Below are 11665 nucleotides of genomic sequence, written 5' to 3'. Positions count from 1 at the left end.
GGACCAATGCGTGCACCCGAGCTTCACATTCCTGGACACCAAGAGAGGCAAATGCAAGTTCCCCTAAAGCCATGGCCCCTCTCCTTTCTCCAAGGTCTGCAGTCCTCCTGGGCTTTGGCAGGTAACATTTCCGGGTGGTTCTGACTACTAGGCTACAGATCTCCCTCTGGTACTACTGTGAACTGCTAGGGAAAATGATCAGTTACAACAATTCTTCCTGGTTCCAAGAAGATGAGGTAGTGCCTACTCTGATACGTGAATCAGTCAGTCAATGAACCATAGTATCATTTCCCTGAAGACAAATTTTTGTTGAAAAATGGTGTTTATCTATAAGATTCAAACACAAAAAGAGATATTTCAGTGGGGGTGGTAGAGGGGCAGAATAAATGGTTTATAAAGAAAAGTGGTTTATAAAGAAAAGCCAAATTTATTCACAGTTATCCTGGGTTCCAACCTCCGCTTCACTGATAACCAACCACAGTCAATGAGCACATTACTTAACCGCTCTGCGCCTCCGCTTATTCACCTGGAACACAAAGACATTAGTGGTATTTTAGAAAAAGACAGATTAAATGATAAAAGTTCCGAGAATAGTACCTGGGACATAGAAGGAGGAGTTATAAAGGAGTTATGAAGGGAGTTAGAAATTCATTTCATTTATTTATCAGTGAGGGCCGATTAGAGAATTCCAGAAAAATGCCAAGGAATATAAGACACCGGGAGAAAAGGGAAAAATAATTACCAAGATTCTTGCTCTCAGAATTGGAGAGTTTTCTCCGCTCCACATTAACTTGGGCGGCTCAGAAACTTCTGAGCTTCCTAGATTTATTTTTCAGATCTCGAATCAATAATTCTCAGACATTACAAACTTAACTGTTACTATTTCTGTATTTAACATAAATTTTGTCCTCATACTTCCAGCTTAAATAACATCGCTGCTTATTTTATTGCTGTTAGCAATTTAACAGCACTTAAAATGATTTTAGTTTTTCTGAAAACATTATCCTAAATGAATATATATATACATGTATATGACATATATGTATATACAAACATATATATATATATATATATATATATATATATAAATATATCACCTTTTCTCTTAGACACAATTTTCTCAGTTTCGAAAGTGTTGGGAAAGTTGCTGAAAGTGATTAGTATTTGATTTTGGTTTAAATGCTGAATTCAAAACTACAAGTTAAGTAAGATTATGTAATAGAGTACTTTACAGCGCTTGTTCCTCCTGCATTTTTTTTTTTTTTTTTTTTTTTTTTTTTTTTTTTTTTGACAGAGTCTTGCTTTGTCACCCAGGCTGGAATGCACTGGCATGATCTCAGCTCACTGCAACCTCCCTGCTTCCCAGGTTCAAGAGATTCTCGTGCCTCAGCCACTGGAGTAGCTGGGATTATAGATGCTCAAGATCAGGAATGGCTAATTTTTGTATTTTTAGGAGAGATGAGACGTCGCCATGTTGCCCAGGCTGGTCTCAAACTCCTGGCCTCAAGTGATCCACCCACTTCGGTCTCCCAAAGAGCTGAAATTATGAGCGTGAGCCACCACGCTTGGCCGTCTTCTGCATTTTTCAGTCTTACTCTATTCTTCATGTTTTGGGCTGAGCTAAATTTGAACCCAGGCTTATATAGCCCCAACTCTATTTCTTTCTTCTTTATTACATAGCCTTGCAGAAGCCAAAGGTAAAGATTACAAATGTAATGATTTAAGAGTCATCTAGAAAGAGGATAACATCACTAAAACTTGCCTAAGAAAGCTTACAAATCATGTACACTTACTTCCACACAGCCCTTTACAAATAATGCACACTTACTTCTACATAGGCCTTTTCCAGTGTGGATGCTCTGGATAACAGAAAGTTTTGAAAATAAGGATTAGTACTGACAGAGCCAAATTTTACATCAGTTAAAATTTTTTAAAAAACAGAAAAAACCAGGACACAATGTCTCCTTTCAACTCCTAAAATTCATATTCATGAGACTGATAAAAGTCTGTAAGCAGCAATTATTAGTCAATTTTTAGTTTCTAAAAATATTGTTTTATTAAATAACTGTTAAATAGGATTTTTACAAAATAAATGGCATAGAAAAGGGTAAAAATGTTTATGTTCCCAGAACTTTCTATGCCTTTTCAACAGAAAGGAAAAGGCACAGAAAGTTGTCAGCTGCTATTACTTCTGGAGAGCTGCCACGACTGGACGGTGTTGGAGTATCACCAGTTCTCTTTCTCATGGGAAAGAAGGGGATCAACACTTTGTAGAGAGGTAGCATGTCTTCAGGTAACAGCTGCTACACACAACTGGCTTCAACTTTAGCTCCCCTGTTGATGACTGTCAGCTTCAAGGTGTAGCATCTCATGGCATTCAGGAAGAGTTAAGGAGCTGCACGAGGTTTTCAAGACATTTCAAATAATAGGCATTTAGAGGGTCTGCTTCTGAGTTTGGGAAAGCTGAGACAGAAAAATAAGAGTACAGAAATACTAGTTTATGAAACTTGATACTATACTTAAGAGGCACACACATAAACAAAGATATATGAACAGGATTTATATATAATTTATAGCTCTATTTAAGTTCTTGATGTAACAGCATTCCAGAATATTTTGCATTTTTTAAAAAATAAACAAGTTAAAAAATTAATACATTTTTTAAATTAACAGCTTACCCAGAGTATTTTTTAAAAAGTACCCCCCATAATGGATACCATTAACTATAATTCCAAACGAACGCCATTACTCTCTTTTTATGTACCATCCTTCCTAAAGCATAAACTTTAACTCAATTATTCACTAGCTCCAGAAATTCATGGTCACAGCTAAAACAAACTAAAACCTCCCCTGCTTAAAAAAAAAAAAAATTAGACTATTAGACTATAAAAACACAAATAACCAACAGATATATTACAGTACAGGAAAGACACAGTTCAGTGTTTTAGCATAAAAAATGTTCAGAGAATAACGCTCACTGAAATTTGGTGTCACTAAAAATGAATAATGTGCTTTGAAAAGACAACCGTCTCTAGTATTATGACCACATCTCAGGGAAACATGGATATAGGGGTAATAGGATCAATTCTTGGAAGACTGTCCTCCAGCTCCCTGATGTTAGATCCAAGTTTTCTGCTCACAGTTAATTCTAATTGGGCCAGTTCTTATCACTAAGAACATACTTCAGCACAGTGGTCACTGTTGGCAAATAAAATTTAGTACAAAAATAAGACGAAGATCATAGATGCATTTTTAGAAACGATCACATCTTAAACTTTCATCTATCTATTTTATTATTTTTTAAAATGATATAATTAAATCACATACTGAATATTGGCACATTTTACAATGCCATTTTGCTGTGGCCTGTCCAAATATCTCATTAATCAGAGAATTCACTTAATAGCTTCCAAGTTTAACTATAATCTCTTTCTTATTGCAACTTACTTTTCTTTGCTAAGGAGTATGCTTCATCCACTCTCCTTTTTACTGATGGACTTTTCAAAGCTGTTTTTGCCTAGAGATAATATAGAACAATCCATTAATTAGGTTTCTTGCCATGTGTTATGGATCATGATAGCAAAACACTAATTCTGCCCATTGCTAACTACAGTATTAAACAGAATATTATGAAATATAATAACTAGAGAGTTCTTAGTATAATACATCCTGTTGAGTCAATCCCCTTGCACATTCTGAAGTCTTGCCCATATCCCTTTTATCTAACTTGATTCTTTCTCTATTCCCATTTTCTTTCTTCCCTTCTCTTTTATTCCTTCTCCACTAATCTCAATTTGCTATTTTAAACTAGTCAACCTTGGTTTCAGTTTTTCATATTCCCTTGAACCTCAGATTTCTGATCACATATACCAAATATTAGCAGTTGGCCAAGAAATATTTATGGAGTGACTACAAAGTGCCAAATCCTGTGCTAAGCTCTGGGGATACCCAGGTGAGAATGACAGCAACAGCCTCTGTCCTTGTGTACGTGACTCTGGCCAGCAGGGAGAAAACTAGCCCAGGCAGAGATAGTCAGCTGAGAGAACACCGTTCTAGGATGGCTGTCTATTCTAACACTGTCACTTGGCTACTATTTAATCACTAGATACTTATGGGTATTTCTCTTGGGAATGAGATGTCTGCAATAAAGCAGAAGTCCAAAGGCCAGAGAAAGAGTACAACACAAATCTCCACGTTGCCTGCCCTTTTCTCAGAGCAGGCTTTGTGCTGCAGTCTTATAAGAACTGAGCTAGAGAAAGGGGAGTTATACAACTGGATAAAACTTTTGTTACTCAGTTTTAAGATGTGTTTTCCCTTGATACATCTTTTAGAAGAAACAATCTATACTAAAATTGCAATAATACAGTAAATTAATTTAAATGAAGAGGAAAAAGCCAGTTCAGAGATTCTCTTCTAAACTGAGACATTCTGTTGAAATAATTAAATAAAAAGATTTCAACTGATGGTTTACTAATTGTATGAATGAGCAAAGTGAACACAGGTCTTTGATTTTGTCTTTTTTCTTTTGCTGTAACTCTTGACACCTTTGGACGTATCCTAAGAGTTTATACCTGGGTTATACCTCATTGTTTGCTCCCCAAGTGTAACAATGATTTTTAAAACTGACCTTCTGATAATTGTAAATCAGAGCCCAAAGCGCAGCTGCTCCAATCCTCTGAGCATTTTGATTCTCACTTTCCAGACAGGCAGCAAGCACAGTAATGACTTTTTCTAAAAATGAACATATATTTTTAAAAAGTTCAGTCCCAGACACTGCATTGTATTCTTATCTTGGACTAGTGAGACACCCCCCTCTTTTCCCATTAGAATGCTTACATAAAGTTGGTATCACTAGACTATGGCAAAACCAATCTTTTATGCCATGTGGTATATGGGAGGACAACCTGAAAACCTTGTTTTCATGTCAGGCATAGAAGGGTCAAAGACACTGAAGCTGCCTCATTTTTTGGCCAGAATTCAAGAAAAGGCACATTCATTTAAAGACCACAAGTGTGCAAAAATAAGTATACAGTTAGTTACATTAATGAGTTACTCAATTATAGCTAACATTTTGGCAGGCAGAAAAACAGATCTGCTTTCATGATAAATTATAAAGACTATCATACAAACATATGAATAGCATGAGCTACTATATAAAAACGATAATCAAATATCACACTGTTTGATGTTTTTTAAAAATGACTAGGGTGGCTGGCAAGATGGCTGAATAGGAACAGCTCCGGTCTGCAGCTTCCAGTAAGATCAATGCAGAAGGCGGGTGATTTCTGCATTTCCAACTGAGGTACCCGGCTCATCTCATTAGGACTGGTTAGACGATGGGTGCAGCCCATGGAGGGCGAGCCAAAGCAGGGTGGGGTGTCGCCTCACCCAGGAATCACAAGGGGTGGGGGAACTCCCTCCCTTAGCCAAGGGAAGCTGTGAGAAACTGTGCCCTGAGGAATGGTACATTCCGGCCCAGATACTATGCTTTTCCCATGGTCTCTGCAACCCACAGACCAGGAGATTCCCTTGGATGCCTACACCACCAGGGCCCAGGGTTTCAAGCACAAAGCTGGGCGGCCATTTGGGCAGACACCGAGCCAGCTGCAGGAGATTTTTCATACCTCAGTAGTGCCTGGAATGCCAGCGAAACAGAACTGTTCAGTCCCCTGAAAAGAGGGCTGAAGCCAGGGTGCCAAGTGGCCTAGCTCAACAGATCCCACATCCATGGAGCCCAGCAAGCTAAGATCCACTGGCTTAAAATTCTCACTGCCAGCACAGCAGTCTGAAGTTGACTTGGGACACTCGAGCTTGGTGGGGAGAGGGGTGTCCACCATTAATGAGGCTTAAGTAGCCGGTTTCCCCTCACAGTGTAAATGAAGCCACTGGGAAGTTCAAACAGGGCAGAGCCCACCACAGCTCAGCAAAGACGCTGTACCCAAACTGCCTCTCTAGATTCCTCCTCTCTGGGCAGGCCATCTCTGAAAGAAAGGCAGCAGCCCCAGTCAGGGGCTTATGGATAAAACTCCCATCTCCCTGGGACAGAGCACCTGGGGGAAGGGGCGGCTGTGGGCACAGCTTCAGTAGACTTAAATGTTCCTGCCTGCTGTCTCTGAAGAGAGCAGTGGACCTCCCAGCACAGTGCTCGAGCTCTGCTAACGGACAGACTGCCTCCTCAAGTGGGTCCCTGACGCTCGTGCCTCCTGAGTGGGAGACACCTCCCAACAGGTGTCAACAGACACATCATACAGGAGAGCTCCAGCTGGCATCTGAGGGGTGCCCTCTGGGATGAAGCTTCCAGAGGAAGGAGCAGGCAGCAATCTTTGCTATTCTGTAGCCTGCGCTGTTAGTTACATTAATGAGTTACTTAATTATAGCTAACATTTTGGCAGGCAGAAAAACAGATCTGCTTTCATGATAAATTACAAAGACTATCATACAAACATATCAATAGCATGAGCTACTATATAAAAACGATAATCAAATATCACACTGGTTGATGTTTTTTAAAAATGACTAGGGTGGCTGGCAAGATGGCTGAATAGGAACAGCTCCTGGGTGCAGCTTGCTGCACCCAGGCAAACAGGGGCAGGAGTGGACCTCCAGCCAACTCCCAAAGACCTGCAGCAGAGGGGCCTGTTAGGAAGAAAACTAACAAACAGAAAGGAATAGCACCAACATCAACAAAAAGGATGTCCACACAAAAACCCCATCTGGTGGTCACCAACATCAAAGACCAAAGGTAGATAAATCCACGAAAATGAGGAAAACCCAGTGCAAAAAGGATGAAAATTCCCAAAACCAGAGTAACTCTTCTCGTCCAAAGGATCACAACTCCTCACCAGCAAGGGAACAAAACTGGACGGAGAATGAGTTTGACGAAGTGACAGAAGTAGGCTTCAGAAGGTGGGTAATATCAAACTCCTCCAAGCTAAAGAAGCATGTTCTAATCCAATGCAAGGAAGCTAAGAACCTTGATAAAAGGTTACAGGAAATGCTAACTAGAATAACCAGTTTAAAGAAGAACATAAATGACCTGATGGAGCTGAAAAACACAGCATGAGAACTTCGTGAAGCATACACAAGTATCAATAGTGAAATCGATCAAGCAGAAGAAAGGATGTCGGAGACTGAAGATCAACTTAATGAAATAAAGCGTGAAGACAAGATTAGAGAAAAAAAAAAAAGAAAAGGAACGAACAAAGCCTCCAAGAAATATGGGACTATGTGAAAAGAAGAAACCTATGTTTGAATGGTGTACCGGAGAGTTATGGGGAAAAATGGAACCAAGTTGGAAAACACTCTTCAGGATATTATGCAAGAGAACTTCCCCAACCTAGCAAGATAGGCCAACATTCAAATTCAGGAAATACAGAGACAACCACAAAGATACTCCTCGAGAAGAGCAACCCCAAGACACATAATCATCAGATTCACCAATGTTGAAATGAAGGAAAAAATGTTAAGGGCAGCCAGAGAGAAAGGTCGGGTTACCCACCAAGGGAAGCCCATCAGGCTAACAGCAGATCTCTCTGCAGAAATCCTATAAGCCAAAAGAGACTGGGGGCCAATATTCAATATTCTTAAATAATGTGTCTTTTCTTTTTTGAGGGGGGAGGGGGATGGAGTCTTGCTGTCTCCCAGGCTGGAGTGCAGTGGTGAGATCTCAGCTCACTGCAACCTCTGCCTACCAGGTTTAAGCAATTCTTCTATCTCAGCCTCCTGAGTAGCTGGGATGACAGGTGGGCACCACCACACCTGGCTAATTTTTTTTGTATTTTTATTAGAGACAGGGTTTCACCATATGGGCCAGACTGGTCTCAGACTCCAGATCTCATGATCCGCCCACCTTGGCCTCCCAAAAGGCTGGGATTACAGGCATGAGCCACCGCGCCTGGCCCAAGAAAACAATTTTCAACCCAGAATTTCATATCCAGCCACACTAAGCTTCATAAGCGAAAAATAAATAAAATCCTTTACAGAAAAGCAAATGCTGAGAGATTTTGTCACCAGCAGCCCTACCTTACAAGAGCTCCTGAAGGAAGCACTAAATATGGAAAGGAAAAACTGGTACCAGCCACTGCAAAAACATATCGAATTGTAAAGAACAATGATACTATGAAGAAACTGCATCAACTAACTGGTAAAAAATAACCAGCTAACATCATAATGACAGGATCAAATTCACATGTAACAATATTAACCTTAAATATAAATGGGCTAAATGCCCCAATTAAAAGACACAGACTGGCAAATTGGATAAAGTGTCAAGACCCATCGGTGTGCTGTATTCAGGAGACCCATCTCACGTGCAAAGACACACATAGGCTCAAAACAAAGGGATGGAGGAAGATTTACTAAGCAATTGGCAAGTGGGGGGAAAAAAAAAGCAGAGGTGGCAATCTTACTCTCTAATAAAAAAGACTTTAAACCAACAAAGATCAAAAAAGAAAAAGAAGGGCATTACATAATGGTAAAGGGATCAATGCAACAAATAGAACTAACTATCCTAAATATATATGCACCCAATACAGGAGCACCCAGATTCATAAAGCAAGTTCTTAGGGACCTACAAAGAGACTTAGACTCGCACACAATAATCATAGGAGACTTCAACACCCCACTGTCAATATTAGACACATCAACAAGACAGAAAATTAACAAGGATATTCAGGACTTGAACTCAACTCTGAGCCAAGTGGACCTAATAGACATCTACAGAACTCTCCACCCCAAATCAACAGAGTATACATTCTTCTCAGCACCACATTGCACTTATTCTAAAACTGGCCACATACTTGGAAGTAAAACACTCCTCAGCAAATGCCAAAGAACTGAAATCATAACAGTCTCTCACAGCACAGTGCAATCAAATTAGAACTCAAAACCACACGACTACATGGAAACTGAACAACCTGCTCCTGAATGACTATTGGGTAAATAACACAATTAAGGCAGAAATAAATTAGTTCTTTGAAACCAAAGAGAACAAAGACACAATACACCAGAATCTCTGGGACACAGCTAAAGCAGTGTTTAGAGGGAAATTTATAGCACAAAATGCTCACAGGTGAAAGGGAGAAAGATCTAAAATCAATACCCCAACATCACAATTAAAAAAACTAGAGAAGCAACAGCAAACAAATTCAAAAGCTTGCAGAAGACAAGAAAACTAAGATCAGAGCAGAACTGAAGGCGACAGAGACACGAAAAACCCTTCAAAAAAAATCAATGAATCCAGGAGCTGGTTTTTTGAAAAGATTAACAAAATAGATCGCTAGCCAGACTAATAAAGAAGAAAAGAGAGAAGAATCAAATAGACACAATAAAAAATGATAAAGGGGAGATCACCACTGATCCCACAGAAATATAAACTACCATCAGAGAATAGTATAAACACCTCTATGCAAATCAACTAGAAAATCCAGAAGAAATGGATAAATTCCTGGACACAAGACTAAACTAGGAAGAAGTCGAATCCCTGAATAGATCAATAACAAGTTCTGAAATTAAGGCAATAATTAATAGCCTACCAACCAAAAAAAGCCCAGGACCAGATGGATTCACAGCTGAATTCTACCAGGCGTACAAAGAGGAGCTGGTACCATTCCTTCTGAAACTATTCCAATCAACAGAAAAAGAGGGAATCCTCTCTAACTCATTTTATGAGGCCAGCATCATCCTGATACCAAAACCTGGCAGAGACACACACAAAAAAAGAAAATTTCAGGCCAATATCCCTGATGAACATCGATGCGAAAATCCTCAATAAAATACTGGCAAACTGAATCCAGCAGCACGTCAAAAAGCTTATTCACCAAGATCAAGTTGGCTTCATCCCTGTGATGCAAGGCTGGTTCAACACACACAAATCAATAAACGTAATCTATCACATAAACAGAACCAATGAAAAAAACCACACAATTATCTCAACAGATGCAGAAAGACTTTCAAAAAAATTCAACACCCCTTCATGCTAAAAACTCTCAATAAACTAGGTATTGATGCAACATATCTCAAAATAATAAGAGCTATTTATGACAAACCAACAGCCAATATCACATTGAATGGGCAAAAGCTGGAAACATTCCCTTTGAAAACTGGCACAAGACAATGATGCCATCTCTTACCACTCCTATTCAACACAGTATTGGAACTTCTACCAGGTCAAACAGGCAAGAGAAAGAAATAAAGGGTACTAAAATAGGAAAAGGTTCAAGGGCAGGGTCTGTGAGTGTAGCATCTGCTCACTGGTATTGGTTACAGGGCAGCATCTGCTCACTGGTATTGGTTAGAGGGCAGCGTCTGCTCACTGGTATTAGTTACAGCGCAGTGTCTGCTCACTGGTATTGGTTAGAGGGCAGCGTCTGCTCACTGGTTTTAGTTACAGAGCAGTGTCTGCTCACTGGTACTGGTCAGAAGTCAGTGTCTGCTCACTGGTACTGGTTAGAGGGCAGCGTCTGCTCACTGATATTAGTTACAGGGCAGCGTCTGCTCACTGATATTAGTTACAGGGCAGCGTCTGCTCACTGGTATTAGACCAACCACAGTGCTAGTGTATTTTAGGAGCTCAATAAATATTCGTTGTGTGAAAGATTCCAGAATAAAATAAACAAAAATTTTGTCTACATAATTCAATTTTTTTATTTTAAGGGATTTTAAATATTTAACAAAAACAAAACAAAAAAAGCTGCTCCCTAAAGTGAACTGGAAATGTGCATCAGGACAATGTGAAAGGCAGGTGCAGTGATGTTTCGGGCACGCTGCAGCCGACTCCCTGAACACCTCATCTGCACTATCTGATGCCCTTTGGTTTTCCTGTATCATAACCTACCCAGAACCAAGCCATGTATGTAGTTTGCAGACACAATTTATCACATGAGGTTATGGCTGCAAGTGCTACTCATTAGGGCACATCAAATGTCCCCTTATTAAATGGGAGGGTGATTTCCTTATGTTCCATCGGAGTAGCATCAAGTGATGTTTTTAAATGTTGTCTCACTCAGAATATATAACTCCTCTCATCTAAGTAAGTTTATAACTCCTTCAACCAGCTGCTATCTCTTAAAGCATTTTTAATAAAGTACTGTGTGTGTGTGTGTGTGTGTGTGTGTGTGTGTGTGTGTGTGTGAGAATTAATGTGGTGGGCCCCTCTGATAATGCAAGTGGATCGACTTTTTTAACAAAACAAATGTTATTGTGAAACATGCATTTAACAAAGCAATAAAACAATTTTGAGTTTAACAAGTAGGTCTGAACTCTCATATAAATATTTAAATAACCTAAAGTGAATATACGGCAGTAAAATGTAAATAATGAGAAAGTATTTTTGAATATTTGAATTGAATATTACCTTAATATAATAATTGAATATTACCTTCTTAATATAATTGGTTTAATTATAAGTTTAGGGATGTCAGTCTGGTAATTACAGTGAGTTGTCAGTTATGGTGACATTAATGTCTTAGAAAAGTTCTTAAAGTTTTTACTCATCATTTCTTCAAATATTTCCTCTCCCATTCTCCTAGGACACTTCATTAAACACAAGACTGTCTTGATATATCTGCTGTGTCACTTACCTTTGATTCTTTTAATCCTTTCTCATTTTTTTAGCTTTCTCTGCTGCATTCTGGATAATATTTTTCTAATTTATCTTCTAATTCCT

The 11665-nt window shown here is 39.2% G+C and overlaps 1 protein-coding gene across 1 annotated transcript in view; it reads right to left on the bottom strand.

Moving 5' to 3' along the window:
- Nucleotides 1-2019: 2019 nt before the first annotated feature.
- Nucleotides 2020-11665, bottom strand: part of RTTN (rotatin) — a 211170-nt gene continuing 201524 nt past the window's right edge. Inside the window, exons 47-49 of the mRNA XM_030810284.1 lie at nt 4628-4731; nt 3448-3517; nt 2020-2463 (exon numbers count right to left, since the gene is read on the bottom strand). Coding sequence (XP_030666144.1) covers nt 2378-2463; nt 3448-3517; nt 4628-4731 — 260 coding nt within the window. The 3' untranslated portion in view covers nt 2020-2377. The remainder of the gene's footprint in view (nt 2464-3447; nt 3518-4627; nt 4732-11665) is intronic.

This window comes from Nomascus leucogenys, chromosome 4 (assembly GCF_006542625.1).
Source record: "Nomascus leucogenys isolate Asia chromosome 4, Asia_NLE_v1, whole genome shotgun sequence".
NCBI classification, from domain to species: domain Eukaryota; kingdom Metazoa; phylum Chordata; class Mammalia; order Primates; family Hylobatidae; genus Nomascus; species Nomascus leucogenys.
This window is presented reverse-complemented; position numbering and strand designations above follow the sequence as displayed.